Source organism: Python bivittatus, unplaced genomic scaffold, assembly GCF_059951505.1.
Source record: "Python bivittatus isolate LINGU-HERP-01145 unplaced genomic scaffold, Pbiv_v1 ctg000340_np1212, whole genome shotgun sequence".
Taxonomy (NCBI): Eukaryota; Metazoa; Chordata; class Lepidosauria; order Squamata; family Pythonidae; genus Python; species Python bivittatus.
Window position 1 is genome coordinate 8,145,683 of NW_028277056.1, and position 21,338 is coordinate 8,167,020.

The 21,338-nt window shown below is 38.6% G+C and overlaps 1 protein-coding gene across 1 annotated transcript in view; it reads right to left on the reverse strand.

The window, feature by feature from the left end:
• DLG2 (discs large MAGUK scaffold protein 2) overlaps positions 1-21,338 on the reverse strand; it is a 958,242-nt gene that overhangs the window by 213,439 nt on the left and 723,465 nt on the right. Inside the window, exons 11-14 of the mRNA XM_088140514.1 lie at positions 18,450-18,619; positions 9,939-10,075; positions 4,308-4,452; positions 2,725-2,866 (exon numbers count right to left, since the gene is read on the reverse strand). Of these exons, the coding sequence (XP_087996640.1) occupies positions 2,725-2,866; positions 4,308-4,452; positions 9,939-10,075; positions 18,450-18,619 (594 nt within the window). The remainder of the gene's footprint in view (positions 1-2,724; positions 2,867-4,307; positions 4,453-9,938; positions 10,076-18,449; positions 18,620-21,338) is intronic.

The window sequence follows — 21,338 nt, forward strand, 5'->3', positions numbered from 1 at the left end:
AAAGCAGGTGGGTGAAAACAGCTTACTGCTAGCTACCACCAAGGTCAACTTTCCCAGCATTTCTGCTGACCTTGGGGACAGGGGTCCTCACAGCTAGCTTTTCTGCTCCAAGCTGCAGGATTAATGCAAGGCATTTTGCTACCTACGATGAATCCAAACAATCAGGGTTTCCCTCTCTATTTAATTCTATTTTGTTTTTGCATTTCTGGTTAGGCCCAAGAGCATCTGGAAAAGGATCATATAATATACCCATCCTCATCCCCTTGTTCCACTGACTGAATGCAGCAGGCAGCTGAACATCTACTGATATGAAGGAAACAGGCTAACTTGGGGCAGACTGTGGTGGAATTTATACACCTTCCCTCCAGTAGAAGAAAATGGCTAACAGAAACTCCCTCAGTGGCTCCTACGTACCCTCCTACGTACCACTTGAGGGAACTGTGTAATAATATGGCCGGCCATGATACTTTCATGAAGAAATAGCTTTCAAGGAAGAAGTAGCAGGTGGGAGATTTCAAAATTTTTCTTCCCTATTGTTCTTTTTTGGCAACTACATGTCCTCAAGGCACCCCTGACCCATTTCAAACAGAGAAAAAGCATATTTATATTTTAGCAAGTGATGCAGGAATAAAACCCTCATCATCTGTCGCATCCTCTGATCACTCTTTTGGCTGCACAGAAATGATAATCCAGGTTCCCAGGTGATCTGTGTTTGCTTCCAGCTATCTAGCTCCATCCTGAATATGAAACATTTGTTTGCAAACATCTGCTAAACCAGAACAGGCAAACTCATTAAAGAGCCGTGATTAGCTGAAGCTTTCTGCTGAGTGTTTGAAGCACAGGGTTGTCTCCATAATAGGCAACCATCTGATACTGTTCTAGGAAAGCAGATTTGTGTCAATACATTTGGCATTTGGTTTTCTTCCCTTCACCTCAAACAATTAGCTTCTTGTCTCTAACGGGTTAATGGACACAAATTAATGTGATACATATTCTAGGATGATTCACGTCAAGAGAGATTGGCTGGAAGAAATAAAAGCATCCTTTGGATAAAAATGGCCTTTCTCTAATTCCACCCTGCAATGTTGCATTGACTGCCCATCAGTTATAGAATCTCTGAAGTATTTTTTCCCCTTGGGAACTATAATATGGTGAGATTACTCAGAATTTCTCTTACAGATCCCGAGGCCTACTCTTTTAGATAATGTCTAGAAGGTACAACTTCTCTGCAGCAGTTTTAAAAACATTCCAGCAGATTTATTAATTCTGTTGAAAACGTTTGCAATGTGTCTGGAATATGAATATGAACAATTGCACCTTCCATTCAGTTGTAACCCAGACAAACCAGCAGAGATGAAATGAACAAGATTTTGGCAGTTTCCCCCTTCCCTTGAGCAGGGAGCCAGTCTGCAAATTGCGAGATTACTGGATTGTTTTGGTTTTTATCTTTTCGTCCCCACATTTTGCCTGGAGATTTGTGTGGCCGCAGCATGAAAACTTACAGCAGTTTGGAAAGGCTGCGGATTTTCGCTCCTTGCTATGAGCATTTCACCATTTAAGTACTTCTGAAACTTTGGAAGGTGAAAATGGCAGCAGGGGTGGACTTGCCCCAACTGTGCCCCAAGCCTGCCATAGAGATAGATTTTAAAGCAATAGCCATTTTAATATTTTCAGCAGAAATACCAAAGGGTCTTATAGGACCTTAAACCCTACTATATGGAGGATAGTCTGCTTTATCTCCAGGGTTTGTCAAATACCCAATGTATCTTTCAACATACTAATGTCACCTACAACTGGTGCACAGCGCAATTTGAGGGGGAAGAGGCATAGCCACTCACCACTAGGAATCCAAACAATCAGGGTTTTCATGTCTACTGAATCCAAACAATCAGGGTTTCCCTCTCTATTTAATTCTATTTTGTTTTTGCATTTCTGGTTAGGCCCAAGAGCATCTGGAAAAGGATCATATAATATACCCAGACCTCTACCTCATTTTCTAAACAGGGAAGTATTTTTTTTCTGCTCCTTCAGCAGCAGGGGAAAGGGAATTCCTTTTCCAACCTGCCCTCGAGTATGCACTACAGTCACATACGAAGACCAAGGAGTCTGTGAGATTTGCCAATAGTAGCATTGCGGGGGGGGGGGGAGTGGTGCCTCACAGGTCCAAAACTGAGGGGAAATCATAAGGAAAGGGCAAACAGAAATGCAAATGATCTATTGCTAAGTTAAGGGTAAGAAGGGGCAAACTAGAGATCACAATTAGAATGTAAGGCAGAATGCAGTGGACAGACAAACAGCAAAGGGGATCAAACATGATGTTTCTAGATGATCAGACAGAGAGAAGGAAGAACAGAGTGAAAGTCTGACCTTCTGGACAGGTTGAGGAAAAACCTATGATAAAGAGAAATAGTGGCGCAAAGGAATTCCTCCTGGTTATTGCCATTCCAAATGTTAGTCATTCCTCTCCTATTCCAGTTTGGCTCGTTTTTCTAACCATTAATTAAATCAGTGAGAGGAGAATCCCTCTTCCAAGGTTCAAAGAAGAACGCATCCTCCTTATTATCTTAAGAGACAGTGAGATGGATGGTAACAGGATGTGTCTTTCCTGCATAATACGATTATTCTAATGCTTATACACTGTTGATGCCCTAATCACAGCATTAAAATCATGTTCCTTGAAGCCAGTAATCAATCAAAGGCACTCAGTAAAGATGAATGTCTGACCTGGTATAGTCATCTTCCACTAGCATGTGCTTTGGGATAGGTGAATATCTTCCAGGTGAGATGGGGGCCAAAGACGTCTTGTATTCTAAAGTGCCATTGTTGCCTGAAGACAGGATATGGTTTTCCATTGGTGGGGAATAAGCTAGAGGTTAAAGAATATATGCAAATATATTTAGCATTCAGTTTAATGCTCAACAGTTTCATGTATCACAGCAGATTCAAGGTGCTTCTTGTCCAACTTGTTTTGCCAATATGCATGCATGGAAAGGATTTTGGGAAGTTTAAGGAGTCAATGCAAGGGGCTTAAGCAACTGCCATTTGCCGTTTACACTCTTCAAACCTTGAACCCGGGCTTAAATGTTTGGCTCCACCCACTCTGAGGGGCCTCTAGGACCATAAAAGAGATGTTGCTAAGTATCCCTTGGGCCTCCCTTTTTCAACTTTCTGGGTTCTCAGCCACCTTTGGAACAATTCCAGTTTGTGGTCCACCTCATACTTTGTCATTCCCATGGTTAAAAATGAATCTTTATTTTCATCGAAATTAAATGAAGGAAATTTTGTCTTCTTGGCTAACGTGGTCATCTAGCCGTCATCATGGCGGTGCTCTCCTCTTATTTGCTTAAGACACTTTGCTTGGCTACTGAATAATTTTACAGGTTCAAACCATACAGTGAATTGTAAACTAAGTCATCCAGATTAACATTAACCATGCTAAGCATGTAGAGCAAAAGGAACTCTTGTGAGTGCAGCCAACTGGTTCTACCCGCTGCCATTTTCAAAACCATTATTAATAGGTTTGGCATATGCTCCTGAAGGAGGGAAGGGCAGAATGATCTCCCATAGCAGTTCATTTAGTTTTTACACTAGCTACAGAGGAAGAAAAGGCTGGCCTTCTGTAACCAGCATAGAAACCAAGAGAAACTAATCCCTGCAAATTTTCATTTGCTAGCCCACACAGCAGAAGGCAATTTCTCTTTATTAGCCTTCTAGGATTCTGCTGGCTGAAATGATGACTAGGATTTTGTAGGCTTCCCTATCACTGCCTTGAAGATCCAGGTTACTAGCTGCTTAGATATTTACTAATACACCAACTGCTTTTACAGATTTTTTTTTTTTTTTTGCAAAACTGAATTAAAAGCATCTCTTGGGAAGTCACCATTGGTTTGGATCTGCAGTGCCAGAAGGGAAGGGAAGGGAATGTCATTACTCTGGTTGATGTCTCACCTACCTTCTTGTCTATGTTGACATTTCTAAGCTATACTGGGGAGTGGAAGAAATCCAGGCTCTTATAGGCACGGTTTCCCCAACTGTTATTGCGACTAACATGACTTTTGGAGCAAGTTGAGAGATGCTGGACCTTGGCTAGATTAACCTCCCTCCCTCCCTCCCCAAGAATTAAGGTTTCAATCAAATAGTTCCTTATCTCCTTTCTCCCCATTCATTCCTCACTCAAGATACTTCAGGAAATTTGACCCTGGATCATTTATTCTGAATCTCTGTTTGGATCTTTATCCTTAAAATGTCACACAAACTCTTAGAATTGGACAACAACATCCAAAAACATCCTGTATATCATGACTTACGATGAGTAATATCTGGAGGGCCATAGGGATCGGTCATATAGATGGTGGTCGGCTTCCCCACTTTTAAATAAACTACATCAGATGTATTCTTCAATATTGCTACTGCCTCTTCATGTGTTACTTCTTCTAAACTGTAATTATTTACCTAAATGGGAGCAAAGAGAATGGTGCATTAAGCTGGCCTGATATGGAAACCAAGCAACAATTTCTTCACATGCTAATAAAAAGAAGAGAATAACTGTTTACTTAAGGAATACAGTAAATTATGCCAATTCTATTGCTACAAATAATCATTCAAATACAGCCTTCCAGATGGCTGGTAAGGGATATGAGATTTGGACTGGAAAAGCTAAGCAGGATTGGATCTGGGTAATAAATGGATGAGGGACAATTAGAAATCCTAGAGCTGGAAGCTGGACTGGGAAGTAAAGAACAAAAACAAGATAAAATCCTGGCAGAAGACAATGGAAAGCCTTTTCCAAATTCTTGCCAAGAAAATCACATGGGCTTCAGTTCGATTTGAAGGAGATTTGACCTTTAATTTATCTAGAGGGCACCAAATAAGGGAAAAGAAATTCGGGGGGGGGGGGGGAATCTGTTTAATACCCAGGAAACACAAGACAAAAAATGAATACTGGTGGTATGATTAAACCAGGCTAGTTCCAGGCTTAGAAGGCTGCTCTTTATTGGACCCCCTTCCTATGTTAACAGCTTCCTGACTTCCTTCAGTATTGATTTTACCTTTCCTAAAATATCCCAGAGGCTCAAATTATACTCTGGACACATTATACAAAGACCTAGCTCTCAGGAGAAGTTGGAGAGAATGCTGGGGAAGGTGGAAGGCAAAAGAAGAAGAGGATGACCAGCAGCAAGATGGATGGACTCAGTTACAACAGTGATGGGTACACTGCTGGATAACTTGAAGGACCAGTTTGGGGACAGATCCTCCTGGAAAAAAATCTATCTGTATGGTTGCTAAGAGTCGACACCGACTTGATGGTACATAATCAATCAATCAATCAATCAATCAATCAATCAATCAATCAAAACATTCCAGAGCCCTGGGGTTTGCCATTTTAACATGCTCAGAGTACAGTGCTGAGCACTCTGGGATATGGAAAGCAGCAGATATATCTATAGAGAGTGAATTTTTCTCCTCCCAGCACATCCTCTCTGCACCTGATGAACTGAACTGTGAACTTTATGAAATATGTTGACACAGCTCTCAATATTCATTCATAGTTCCAGTTTAATAATGAGTTTTAGTCTGTTAGAGCGATATAATACATTCTGTCATTTATAACTAAGTAATGTTATACCAGAAAATTATAACCTCCATGTCATTTTTAAATCCTTAATTTATTCACTTGTATTTTACTTTTTATTCCTTCTTCTTGTTCTCTTTTTACGTTTCTTTATATATCTTCCTTAATGTTTAAGAAAAAATACAAAAAAAAATTGTGATCTACAAACTTGTATATTGGAGATGCCTAAAGCTGGCACAGCACTATTCATTGCCCCCCCCCTTTTTTCCCTAAAGTAAGATACACATTCAGGATCTTGACCTAGATAATATGGTTTTGTAAAATATATACACACACAAACCAAGAAACTTTGAACATTTATGAAAATCTCCAGCATATAAAAAGGTCTGAATTTCCCTAAAGTGCCTCTCAAGCAACTTTTTATGTTAAAATAAAAACAACAAATAAATTAGTCATTATAAATTAGTATAATAAATTAGTTATTATAACTCCATTTCTTTGCTAATCCAGCTAAAGGAACCCAACTTGGCTGCTCTCAGCTACACAAAGAGAAGGAGAAAAAGAATGCAATAAATAAGTAACCCCTCATGTTTATTTTACTATTTGCATCCCTGGTTGACCAAGCGAAGCCTTTTTGTATCTTTTCTAGAGTCACTTTAGAAGAGAAAAGGCTTCATGCAATTAGGCTTCCTCCCTAGAATTTTTCTTTGCACTCTAGAACAAGCAAGCTGGAAGGAAGAGCAGAAGGCAAGCAAAGAAATCAGAGGAAATGTGCAAATTATATTTCAGTTTCCTGCTCAAGTGGAAAATTGTCCTTCACATCTTGCCATGTGTCACTCATCGCAACTTGATTAGATTGTGACTAAGAGGAAGACAAGTGCTGGTCCTCCCCGCCCCCCCTTGCCATAGCAAAGTTTCATCTTCATTGTCAAAACCTCTTGAAAATAATTTCTTTTTCTTCGGGTGGGTGCTGAAGTGTAATGCATGAGCGTCTTTCTAGGGAACATCTGTGAATTGGCAAGCTGTAATTGATCTTCCGCAGTTAATGCTCATGGACTTTCGAAAGCTCTTTGGATTTGCAGAGCTTGAAAATAGAAGCAGCTATTTCTTTTTCTTTTGCAAAAAGCCTAAAAACTGCCTTAATAAAGCCAGCCTATTGTTTCATTTATGGTCTGTGTAGTAGCCCTCAAACTGACCGAGTTGCATCTGGTGCGCTGACTCAGGATCACAGATGGGGAAAGGGAAACAAAAGTTTTTGATTCAATAGGTCTTATGTAGACACACACAAAATGGGATTAAAACCAGATCAAGACACTTTAAAGAGGCTTATAAATGAGGCTACAGAAGAATATTCCTTTCAGAGGAGCAATATCTATCAAGCAATAAACAGAACTGGCACGAATTTGTGGAGGTTCTGGGATAGTGGCCTTAGAAGAATCTTATTCAGTATTGTTTAAAGATAGCATTTAAAAAAGGAGAAAGAAGAAATCTACTAAAACATTACAGGTAAATATTTCATTTCAAATTTCTCTTTGTTATACTCCAACCGACAGACGATATTTATAAACACTTTTGTCTATTTCTGATTTCAGTTCTTTGATCAATTCTTTCCTCTCTTAAAAACCATGCTTTAAATGCTTCAATTTGTCTTGATGTATAATATGTAATATATATGGAAGCTATTTTTGCTTAAATTTGGTCAAACTTCTGTTATGAATATATGCTATTAACTTTGCCATTACTGTATATTCTGCAAAAATTTGGAGAATTCCCAGCCTGATATCATTGGTAACATCTCTCTTTCCCAGTGTTATGCTAAGTTTATCCTCATGGCCATGAACATGTACCTTTGTAAACTATTACTGTATATTTTTTTGTTTGATATATCTTGGAATTATGCCTAGTTAAAAAAAGTAGTTTTGTTTCAAATCTGATTTCTAAAATTCTCTTAGATCTCTAAAATCCTTTTTCTTATTATTAAAAATAATGTACCTCATTTTTTATGGTGAATATTTCATCAATGATATACTGAACACTAACTGTATAACTTCTGTAACTTTTTATCCGTGTGTGTGTGTGTCTTTGAGTCAGTTTTTGACTCTTGACAAATGCCTGGACTAGTCCCTGCAGTTTTCTTGGTAAGTTTGGTTTTGTTTTTTTCTGGAAGTGGCTTGCCATTGCCTCCTTCCTAGGGCTGAGAAAGAGTGACTGGCCCAAAGTCATCCAGCTGGCTTCACGCCTAAGGCAATACTAAAACTCATGGTCTCCTGATTTCTAGCCTGATGCTTTAACTGCTACTCCAAAGTGGCTCCTTTGTCCACCTACTGTTATTACATCTTTGCATCAGTTATGTGTATTTTTCTTTCTTTTTTCCTTTCACTTGTTCATTTTCTCTTTCTCTCTCTCACACACACTCATACACACACTTTTTTCTTTTAAAAAAAGGTTCATAAAATTATTTTAAAGTGATTTTTAAAAAATGGTTAAAGGGACAGCTCCCAAGGATTGACGGCAGTTGAAATATTCTGTGGACAAGGAGCATCTGAAGATGCTGGTCTGAACTGCAATTCCAGGGATCTCTTTCAGATAGAAACTATGCAGGGCTGGAGGTTGAGTGGCTGGACTGCCCTGAAGAATAGAAATTTCCCTGGGGCATGAAGACAATGTTTTGCTTATGTGGTCATTTCCCAAAATTACAATCGTAGTTAAGCAGAGGAAGACAAGGCTATGTAATGAAGCATCAATTCATACAGAGACATCTGTCACAGAATTGTGAGCTGACCAGGAATTCTATTCTTGCTGATCAGGTTCTTTCTGAGGTCACAAGAAGACTGTGATTAAGTCAGCCCTGATGGGGCTGCACAGCCCCATTTTTTTGTCCTTGTGGAGGCTGGTGGAAAAATATAGAACTGACCAAAATAGAGGACAGAGGAAGTGCTGTGTGAGATGACCACCTTTGATCTTGATGGCCACAAGATGGAAGAGCCTTGATTCTGGTGATCTTGGTATGGTGAGGGATCATTTGTGGGACAAGGCTTTAGATTTCTCAATCTAAAATTTAATCCTGACTCTTAGGGAAACCCAAAGAAAAGTGTACAGTCTGGATTGGGAGTGCTAGCAATAGTGCACAATAGAAGACCAGGGCAGAGAAGAACATGGAGTTGCCAGTGCTAGAACAAGGGAGGCTGCAGAATCTTTCCCCCCTCTCCTTATTCTTTTTGAACTGAACAGGGCTGAGTCGGATGAAGCTTTTAGAAGGCTTTGGTGGTTTATTAAGATTTTTTTCCTGGTGCAAATGGCAGTGTGGCCAAGAGGCCTGGGGATTTCCAGCCAGAGAATGGGGTCTGAAATGTGCTTGTGAAGGAACAAAAGAGTCCCAGTTAACTTCTGGGATGAGATCAGAGCTTTGGCTAGGCATGAAGATGTAACACCTACAGTAACTTTGAAATCTAACACCCTAAGACAGTATTTCTCAACTTGGGCAACTTTAAGATGTGTAGACTTCAACTCCCAGAATTCCCCAGCCAGCCTGCCTGGGGAATTCTGGGAGTTGAAGTCCACACATCTTAAAGTTGTCCAGGTTAAGAAACACTGCCCTAAGAGCTTGTTCCCACAGAGAGGCTCACAAACCAGATAACAGTTATGATAACACTTTGCTTACAAGATTCTCCTGTGTGTCCTTCACCAAGTCAGGAAACATGATTGGTGCTTGCTTACCTAACATGAGCAGGAGGGGAAAAGAAACCATGGAATCCATGATTTGGGGCCTGTGATATCTGCTGTTTGTACAGAACACTTGGCTGGGATTTTGCCAAAGTTGGCTTCCTTTGCATCAGGGTTCAGGATGGTAAACAAGTAGCTTAAGGCTGCTTTCCCCAATCTGGGGCCTTCCAGTTGTACTGTACTACAGCCTTCGTGTTCCCCAATGATCACAAAAGCTGGGAATTATGGGGAACATTGCTTAGTTTCAGGGCTCAACTAAGTTATTTTTGGTCAGCTTTTAGGCTCAACCAAGAAACAGGTCTTCCTCTGCAGCTCTCTCCAACCACCTGAGTGTGACTGATAGCCTGGAAAAAACAGATAGGAGCGATGGGGCACATCCCACTGAAATGAATGGCTTCTTTCAGGGCACCTTCTTTCCCATAAACACACCCCATAAATACATGCAGAGGCACATGGAAGCCATTTTCTGTGGCTGATCCTCTCATACAGTTTATTTACCACAAAATGCCATCCAACAGATAATAAAGAATGGGAAATGAGTAGGTACAAAGAGTCACAGTGAACTAGAAGAACCTGTATGTATTATGTGTTATATTTCATCACATGATCCACAAAAAACCAAGGGTTGACTGCAAATTCTCACCATAAGAAGCCTGTCTCCTACTTGCAACCTTCCATCCTTCTGGGCTGCTCCTCCATCAATAATTTTTGTGACATAGATGCTGTTGTCTCCAGGGATGTGCTGATTTCCTACACCTCCAGCGATGCTGAATCCCAGACCTAAATGGAAATGGAGTGGAGAATAAGCTTTACTGAAAATGAACTAAGGACAAGCTAGGTTAGCATTCAAGAGAGGTCCACCTGGCATACTGGAGAAAGATTTCAGAAGTAAGATTCATCGCAACAGAAAATTGGGCGTAAGGGTCTTGAATTCAGACACAGTTCTTATCTAGTGCAGGAAGTTCTGTTCTAAAAGGGCAAGGCTACAAGGAAGTAGGAAACTGCCTTATATTGAGATACTGAAGATCTTCCCACTTGCTAGACCATTCTTCTGGGCAAGGGACATATCTAGACTTCCTTAGGCCAAATCCAAACCCATATTCCAGGCTGGTTTTCCTATGACACAATTGTACGCTAAACAGGTACTGTATGAACCACCGGGGCAACCCCTGAAGCTACTTCCACTCCACCTCACCCCACCAGAAAACACCATTGGGTGAACCTGCTTAGTTTTCTAGAGGCTGGTGGAATATGAAGACCAGACCTTGCTGCAAAGTGTTAGGAAACTGCACTGTAGGTATCCTGAAATGAAGAGAAGAAGAGGACAACCAGCAGCAAGGTGGATGGACTCAGTTACAGTGGTAATGAGTACACTGTTGGGAGACTTAAAAGAACGGGTTAGGGATAGATCATTTTGGAGAAAATCTATCTACGTGGTCAACCTGATTGCACATAACCAACCAATCAATCCTGAAATGCTAATGTATCTAATGTTGGGTTAATAAGGTCTATGTTTGACTTTTGTCAGGCCTAGCCCAAGGAACTCCAGGAGACCATGTAGATTCAGTTCAGCAATGTTTATTAGCTACAACCTCTAGCAAGAATCTCCCCAGACTGAAACCTCAGTTCCCAAAGTCAGCCAGTCAAAACAGAGTGAATTCTTCAGGGAGGTGCCAGCCTCATCTTCTTATCTCTTCCTCGCCCCTCAGGAGACAAAAGAGCATGTTTCCCTCCCTGAGTTTGGCCTTCATAATTCCATTCCATCACAGCTTTATTTTAAACTGCAGCTGATATTTCTGTTAGAGGTCTGAATTCAGGAGTCCTTGTTGGGGGATGCGCTTCTGAGCATAGTCAGAGTGATAGAAGAATATCAAATAACTAACTAGCAGCACAGTCCCATTGAAAAAGAAAAATACTCATCACACAGTTGTCTTGGATGCAGACTATAGAGTTAGCTCAGTTCCCAATGAATGCTAATAGACATTCATTCTATTTGAAATAAAAGCTAGATTTATAAAAAATTACATAGGATAGGAAAGCCTCAATTCTACATAAACTTGAAGAAGGGGAAGTACAAGATATGGAGAGAGAGGAAATTCTTTGTCCTTAAACACAGTGATTTATTTTATAACAAGAGGGCAGGTGAGAGCATATATCAAAAGGTTTCAAGGTATCATGCAAGCCACATGGCTTGCATCACAACCTTGCAATGCATGGTTTGTCAGTTGCCATCGTGCCGACCCCCAGATGCCCATGACTTCAGCTGTCTCCCATGGACAACTCCCTTTTTCTTACTTGCATTTTTCTATATGTTTAAGAAAAGCTGATTGAACAACTACTTTGCAACTCTTAAGGTAGACAGATGCTAGTGACTGAATTGCTGGAATACTGTGCCTGTTAGCTTAACTTGGAAGTTTGGGCTAGGTGTTCTGCGTATTTTAACCTGTACTAGACTTGTGTTTCAGTAGAAAGAATAGCACGTTTTGCCTCACAGAATGATTTCAAGATCAATACTGTGTGTTTACGACCCCAGGAAGACACGCTTTCTCAGGGAAGTTAGATGATGTACTTCAAAGATTCTAAGCATGTCCAATAACTACTAAGCTCATGTCTGAACTAAAACAGAGATACACAAAAGGGATTCTTGATGAGAGCAATCAACTATACTTTACTCTTCAATCATTTTCACAATGCTTGTGTTCCAGTCTAACAGCAATTCTGGGGTCTGAAATCTCTTTAATGGATGAATAATGAAAGGGGGGGGAAGAAACCTAAGAAGGCATTTTTGTGGTACTTCTGAGATACTGAAAGGGAAAAAATTAACAAAAGAAACTCTTCTCTTTCTGTCATTTGCTCTGTTTCTCACAAGCCCACACCTTCTTTGTTTTAAACGGTTTTTGTTCTAATTATATTGTGCTTTTTATTCATGGTTTACTGCCCAGAGTTCCTTCTGGTAGATGGGCAGTTTAATAGACAAACAAATTAAATACTTATTCCATTGCCCTTTTTGCCCCCAGAAATATATCTTTGGAAAAATGCTGGATTTTGACATGCAGCTGACTTCACACAACATGCTCAGACAATGTTTGCTTAAGCATGGTTTGCTAAATGAAATAAAGGTTGGGTTCACACAATATGTTAGGTCATATACTTATTGTACCACACATTAAGCTAAAATAATGTTTGGGCTTAGAGTGATGTTATAGCAAATAACTTGAGTTCTGGTCTAATAAGATGAAGTAGTGTTATGCCAAGCAATTGTTCTACTGTACTTTGAATTTACCCCCTGATCAAAATGGAGATAAATGGAATTTTTGAAGAGATGGAAGATCACACTACCTTGACAGTGGCCAATCAGCCTCTTTTCTCTTCTTAAATGAACATGATCCCACCTCCATCTTCCTTCTTTTCAGAGAAAACCTTATTTTCTTACCTGCAGTGGTCAGGTGACTATGGAATATTATATGGTCAGATGATCATTGTAAAAAGAAAGAAGGTGGAGGAAACTGCATTTTCTATGGTACAAACCCATACTCTTGTATATTCAGTGTGCATATTTGTGCATTAAAAATCCTGTTGGAAGGATCAAGAATATGAATCTTTCTCATTCAACTGGAAATTTGGGAGGAAAGATGACAGTTCCATTTCCACTTTGTGTAGGCACTTATATAAAATAACAAAGTCCTACACAATTGGGAAAAAAATTCTACTGTTATACATTCCCATTTTGGCACCATAACAAATTATAGTTAATCCAAATTCCACCATGGATCCTACTGGGAACAGATGGAGGGATTTCGTAGTACTGGATCTCTAATGGAAGCAACAGCATCCAAATGAAATTTGGCTGACATGCACTATAGAGGGGGGAAAAAAATTACACCAGGATTTGCTTGACAGGTTTCTTTGATCACTGTTTAACTTTAAAAAAGCTTGGTGCTATTCTTTGCATGAGAAGATCTTCCTCCCAGTGATTCCAAGAATGACTATGGGATCAAAGCAACACTGTACAGCCCCATGGACGTTCCAAGAGGTTCTGGAACCACTTATCCCTAATGAGAGAAAACTTCAGTAAATGGAGGCAAATTTTAGAATATCTAGTTATCCTAATCTCTGAATCCACATTTCTTGCCAATAAAATGTCCAAGCCAAACTTCTAAATAGCTTGAGATCTGAATACTTGAAGAATGGCCTCTTCCCATATCAACCTGTTTGATCTTCTGATACAGTTTTGCTCTTTTTTTGGTCAGGAGCACCATCTATAGCAGGGTTTGCCAACCTTAGCAACTTTAAGCTGAATGGACTTCAACACCCAGAATCCCCCAGTCAGCATGCAAAGATGGCAAAACTGACCTGTTTAATTAGAGAAAAGGCATTAACTACATAGCAGCTAGAAACCCTTTATGAAAAAAAATGTATTTGTGATTTATGGGTTTCATGATTAGAAAGGGGAGATTATAGAAAGAAGGGAGTTATGATGTAACCTTAGAGAGAGAGGATAAAATTCGAATGCATTTATAACTGCTGTAACAGAAGCAAACATTTGGTTGATAACACAAAACTGTTTGTATAACTGCAGTCTTCTGGCGACCATTGCATAACCTTGAATGATATTTCTCTTAAGAACTTTGCATTACTATTTATAAATACTGAAGAAGAGTGTGACATCCATGGAAAGTTGGTTGAACTCTCCCCAATTTTGATAATAATTTTTTATTTAACAAGATTTGTATGCTACCTATTCTCACAATTCTAGTATCCTCCAGATGTGTTGGAATTACAAGTCCCAGAATTCCCAGGTAGAATTCCCAGGTAGCAATGGCCATGAAGAATTCTGCAAGTTGTTGGGAAATCTTAACCCAACAAATAACCCTTTGGGAATATTTGGGAAGACTGGAATAGATCTTGGGTTTAATCCAATAGAGCCCTTCTTCTGGAATGTGCTTTAGGCCACAAAGGAAAAATATACTGGACATTGCTGACAAAGCATGAAGTTTTAAGCTGACATGAGATAGCAAAGGAAAAAGAAAAAAAAAACGAGTCTTGCACTATTGGGCTAGCCATAAGACCAAAGAGCACTGGGTTTGGTAAGCTATTGACCTGACTCAGAAAGGGTAATGTTATAATATTAATTCAAGTCTGTACCCTATAGCGGATTGCCTATAGATGCAGACTTTGTACGGACAAGTATAATGAAATATGGGACTAATTTATAGAAAATACGGTAGGTTAAAAAAAATGATAGTCATATAAATCTATTCGAAATACATATTATTTATTATTATTATTATTTATTTAACTTGTCCCTGCCCATCTCCCCACAATGGGGGACTCTGGGCGGCTTACAACACACTAAAAGCATAAATACAATTAAAAGTTATAAAGTATATGTACTTGAATAGTATATATAGAGTTTAAATTGTTTATTGTTATAATGATATATTAACACTTTTTTTCTCTTTGTTGTGTTTTTTCACTTTTTTGTTCAACTACTTTATGTGTTTTTTTCTTCTTTTTGTAATCAAAATTTTAAAAAAAGAAGTCTGTACTCTCTATTAATGTGTAGGTCCAGGAGGAAATGAAACAAAAGCAAAGTGTAGGGAATTGCAATTTATTCTAGGTCACTTGACTGATGGCAGCTGTCTCTTTTTCTATTAAGGCCACACTGCACACTCAGTCAAGAATTGGGGACATCATTTATCCTAGATGGATGAGGAAAAGCAGATCTATAAACTCATATTTGAAATCTATGATTGCATAAGCTGTATTAAGCAGACTTTTTAAAAGGCATGTTCAGTGAATGATTACAAAATAAGAAATTTATACCTGATGGATCTTCTTCTCACTTGCCAATAAGATGGCTCAAACTCCAAAGGCCTCTGCTTGGAAAAAATAAGGCCCATTTAGAGTTGAGTCCAGCCTATTTTAATTTACGGATAGTCCACCCAGATACTACCCAGATCTCCTTGTTTGTCTCAAGTAATATCCCTGTTATTGCTCAAGCAAGCAGCTTTATCTGTTGCTGTTGTCAGAACCTGCATCAATCAAATGTCATTTTAAAAAAGTTATAGCAGTCAATGGGTGTTTGCTTGATTTGATTCTGCCATTTGTATCTGGGGGGGGGGGAATGGTAGTTTATAGCTGTGTTTGAGTTATTGCTATGAGATGGAGAGGTGCTCAAACTGATATGGGAATTTACAGCAAGACCTAAATGCAGACAAAACCGGTGGTAGTCTGAAGGCTGGGAAGAACTGTGTTATCAATGGGAGGGATGCACAAGGCCACCATTCTGTGAGAAAGGATTTTGGCGCCAATATAGTAAGGGGGGGGCGAAATAAGTAGAGGGAACTTTACACAGGCTTTAGTTTTAGCAATGCTTTGCTTCAAGCTGCATGTACCAACTAATAAAGGAGCATTTATCTGAACCAGGCCTGGTTTCACGAGAATTCTTCTAAATTGGGGTTTGGACTTTGTGGACTTGACAGCTGTAGTCTGGGGCTACCAGATCTGGCTTGCAAATATCAGACTGATCAACACAGGGCAACAAAGAGTTAGATTTTTCTCTTTCTCTTTGCTGCCATCTAGTGGCCATCTAAACTCCAGTCAATTCACTGGAGGTCCATCTTCATTGTACAATATTAAGCATGGGTATGTCTTTGAACCATTTGCACAAAGATATGTTCTTATGACATGCTTGATCTAGTCTTGTGCACACCATGAGAGATTAGCTTTCCTGGTGATCTGGTGTTAACTGAATATTCTAAACAACGCCCCAATTATATTGAGAACAGTGGAGCTAGGACAGTGGTCCAGCTATCTCTGTGGTATCTGGCATGTTGCTTGTATATGTGTTAAGGTGTGTGTTTAGGGAAGTTTTAAGAGAGGGAAGAATTTTCTTTTCTCACCCCGCTAAGCAATCTCTTGTCCATGCAAAGGAAAAGAAAGTGTGCATGTGGGGTACGGGGGATCAGAACTGGCATTGCTCTAGCTTCCTAAAATTAAAAGAAAAATTTAATTTGAGGTTATCACTTCCTAGAGCAGAGATAACCTCAAATTAAAAAAATTTTTTTGGACCTGACATACCAGTTTAAGGAAAGGTACCCCCCAATTAACTGTGCTTATAAAATGTCCTTCTTCCTTATTTGGGTTCACGCAGTATGCTGGGGCTTCCATTGACCCAGTTACATGGGTTGTGTGAATGTAGCTAAATTTTCCAAACCTAAGAAGCCCTTGAAGGGTATTTTAAGGAACAAACACATTAGCAGTTTGTTCAAAACATCAGCTGAGCAGCTCGAGGATGTCCACAGAACGTGGTAAGAAAATTTAATGGTGTGACTGCAATGGTGGGATTGAAGCTCTGCCTGTTTATTATGTGCAGAGCTTCAATTGCATTGCTGTAGCTGCCATCAAGACTAGCCACTCCAAGATTTTCTTCCTTTATCAATGGACCTTGGAGGAAAAAGAACTTATGGGGATAAAGGTCTCTCTGAGCAATGCAGAAATCAAGAGGAGAAAAACTTCAAAAGCTACCACAAGTATTTAGAGTTACTACCAGGAACCAGTGCAACTTAGATCCAGACAGAAAGAATCCTAATAATCAAGATTGGTTGAGGAGGCTTTTCATGTGCCTCCTTATTTTTGTGGGTGGGCTTCTTTGGCAATAGGAATAGACATGACCACTATTTTGAATTTCCCACAATGCATCACTCAAGGATGGCTTATAATAGCAGAGCCCTGAGTCCTGAGAGATGTCCAAGTTCTGCATATTTCTGTAGGTTTCTACTGACTCAACATCTGTCTTTAATTCCCCTAAAATCCTGCCAGGAATTGGATTGCAGAATCTCACATTTTAGGAAAGCTTATGAACAATTCCCAGTTGTAAGGAAGCTGAGAAAGAAATGGAAGATCTCTAAATATAAACAGTAGTAGCCTATCTAATAATTGGCAGATCAGTCCAGACTGCAGAAAGCTTGGAAAGAAGATTTTCAAAACGTTCAAGCAGAATCTGCTTTAATGTACTTGCTAATAAAAGAGGGCTCTTATTGCATTTTCCAATTTCCTGTCCCTTACCCCTAATCCTTGCATTAAACTCCTTACTGAAATCAGTGATTCTTGCTTCTTTGATCATGCTTGCTGTACGTGGTTTGACACCAATTTACTTCCCGTTCAACCTCTTTGCAGTAATGGGAATTTAAATGCCATTCTGGTTAACAGCAACATTTGAGCGATAATGCATGGTTTCCAAATAAATCCTAAACATCCCAAACTTTTGTGAAATGTCAGGAAATCAAAACTCCAGCTTTTTAAAAAAATGCTCTTTCTCTTTAAAATAACTTCTCTCTCTTGTATAAAGCAAATTGTTCCAAGCAACAAAAACTGACCAACAAATTGATGCTTGAATGTATCTCTAAAAAAAAAAAAAAAAAACAGATTATTTTGCTGAAGCTGAAATCTGCCCAGGAAAGTAGGAAGTCAATCTGATAGGATTTACTGTAATCTATATATCTCTTACAACTGAGGTCTTTAAACTGGAAGTAAACCAGAATTCTCTGTTTCAGAGGCAATAGAAAATTCTATTCATGTTATGAAGCAAAGAATGAGCTGAAGGTCTAAAAGTTCATTTAATTTGGAAGCCATTTTTAGATTTCAGTTTAATATATGGATTTGAACCATATCCAAAATGTGAGATTCCCTCTACATAAAGTTTTACTATTTCAGCTTTATAGGACTTCTTCAATGACAACAGACATCTAGTAGTGTGGACGGAATTTAGCCATTTACAATTTTATTTTATGATTCATATGGTTCTGTCTGTTGTTTCTCTTACCTGTATCCTGCTTAAAGTTTAATAGTGATTTCCAGGTTTTTAAAATGATACAGTGTACTTTGTTATCTATAGTCACTTCATGAACTATTGAAAACCTGTAATTTTAATGATACTCTCCCAACAGTGCCTCATAACTGGCCTAATAATAATAAAAATAATAATAATAATTTGCCTCATAATGAAGCATCTGTAGGAAAATAACCAACCTCAGAGAACACCAAGAACTTAACAAATAAATAAATAAAACACCCACTAGAAACTGACCTGTTCCTAAGGCAACTTTTTATATTTATTCTGAGTACCGCATTTCCCTTTTTTTGAAATTACCTTTTGGTCCTTTGAACAGTTTGATTTCCACAACGGTCTCCAGAATCGGCCTCCTCCGACGGACATACAGTCGCACTATGGAGCCAGCTTCCTTGAGCGCCTCAACAGCTTTGCTGTGTGAAACTTCGGATACATCGACCTCGTTCACCCGCAAAATGCAGTCGTTGACTCTGGAGAAAAAGGAGGACCGTTAGAGTGACACTATACACTGTAATTTCAACATGACAAAGTAGATTGTCAGCAGTACAGCCAATATTCTTGGATTCTTGGAATATTTTCAAGGGGAGGAATTGGCAGGGGGTATAGACCCATGTCAAGCCATTGCATCGTCAATGTATATTGATTGTTAAGAAAGCCCGGTTTAAGGCCGACCCACAGTTAAGAACGGGGCCTACTATAGCAAAATTTGAGTTAAATACACAATGATTCGAGTTAAATACACAATGGTTTGAGTTCATTACACATTACCGCTTATACAATATTATACAATAATATTGTTTCGGCTTACATACAAATTCGACTTAAGGATAGACCTTGGGAATGGAACTCATTCTTAAACTGAGGACTACCTGAGAAACAAATGAAATGTCCCTGAAGGCTTCATGACTGACATTTGCAGAGGTGGCTTCCATCAAGATCAATAAAATAAAATGAATGAAAAGGTTTCCTCCTTTAGTATTCAGTATACTTCCTACTAAGCAGGATGTTAAAGACTCCACTGAGTAGCACCAAAATTGGCAAGTCACCAGCACAAAAAAGGCATTGAACCTCTATTTAAATAATAGTAAAGTCCCCCTTGAGTTGATCTTGATTCCTGGTGATTTCATGGTCATGCCATGTAATTTTTTCTTCTGTGGTGGCAATGTATAAGTAGTTTGCTACTGCCTTCTTCCAAATATTTTTCTTAACTTCCCAATCTATTTACAACCCTGTTCCCCCCCTCCCTTTCCTTTTTTTGAATTAAATATCCTTTATTTAACTTTCATAATGACCTGGGGACAACAGAAACTTAATCTGCTGGTCAGCTTAAATTTCATATGGTCCTGCAATCATTTGGGATTTGGGGGGAATGGTATTTGAATGTATACAAATAGCTTTATAGGAAGAACTTTAAATGTTAAAGATGTTAATGTAATGTTGAATTAACACAAAAGCTTTGGAATCTGACTGTTTATCAGAAATTATGGTTATACTGTACATGGGGGGTGGCTAAAAGAATAATATGGAGAAATTAGAAAACTCATTCCAATTCCAGATGTTATTCCAGATGTTAAGGAAGGGCTTTTGGAAATGTATAACTTATCCATCCTGGAAAAGGCAATATTATCCACTAATCAAAGGATGAAGCAATGTCTATTACTTTAGCAGAGATTTTATGATAATTTACAATCATATTTTGTATTTGATTATACTATAGTATTATATGCAATATATTAAATTTATGATGAGTAAACCAGTGACTAATTATAAGTTTAAAATATTACTTATTTATTTTGGATTTTTTTTTTCTCCTTCTCTTTTTCTGGTTTTTATCATTTTTTAAAAGTTAGTTTAGTTTTTTTTTCCTCGTGTGTCGTGGTGTTTTACTTATATTTTGTATTTTTCTAAAGTTAAATAAATAAGAAATAAGAAATACAACCAAGTAATCAAGAGTGAGTAATAAATAACCAGCATAGTATAATGCATAATTTAAAAAAAACCTAAATAAAGTCAAAATTCAAGGATGGGGGGAAAAAATTCTGAATGTGATGGTCATTAAATGATTGCCAAACTCTACTGAAGCAGTCAAAACTTTTGTCCCTCAATTGTACTGTTATTTTATATGTGGCAGTATATTCCCATAATTTCAGTGCCAGTCTTTGAGGAAGGTATGATAGGAAATTTCTAATATTTGGCATATCCAATTGTCAGCACTGAAAGCATACATAAAGGAATTTTCTGGTGGTTCCCTATCCAAGAGCTAACCAGATCTGACTCTACTTAGCTTTTGGAGATCAACCAAGAGGGGCTAACTGCTACCCCCGATGTAGACAATGCTTCTTGCCCACACTTTTCAAAAGCAGACCTTTCTGTCATAAAGTTATATCAAAAACCATTCTACTACTCTCTAGAATATTACTCTATAAGCAAATTACTTACTGAAATCAATATACCTAGGGCAAGCTTTGGTTCTCCATTCACCAATTCATACATTCACAACACGGATGTAAAGAAAATCTCATTTGCTCAGTTTAGTCCCAGCTAAAAATATTATATGATGTAGAAATTAATGAAGTTGGAAGCCAGCCTTGTATTTGTCTTTTTAAAGGGTGGAAAGGGGTGTCCACAGGCTGGAGGAGATCAAAAGAGGCAAGATGGTGGAAACAACATTATAATTAAGCCCTGCCCCTTTTTTACTTGCATGTCACATCAACACATGTATGAAAGAGGTGGGGCTTTGATTGTGGTGCTGGGCTTATCATCTTGTGCCTTTTAACCCCTGACTACTTCAGATGCCACTGGTGGAGATGTCTCCACAGAAATGCCCACCTCAATAAGATACCCAGAGTCATTTGGGAGTTGGGTGGCCTTCCAAAACTAACTAACTAACTAACTAACTACTAACTAACTAACTAACTAAGATTAGCTTCAATAAATAAGTAATAGGAAAAAGAAAGGGAAGTTGCCAAAGAAAATGATTTGTGGAGAAAATAATAGAATAATAAATAATAAGAATAAAAGAGTTTTAAAAAGTGTTACTCCAGCAATTGCTCAGTGTTGAAAAATTTGTTTTTCAACACACACACAAACCAAAGCAAGATATGCTTAGCCAGTTAATGATCTAACTGTTCACAAACAGTTTTAAGCTTGGTGAGTTTTTCACAAACTCAAACCCCCTGAGATGTGAGA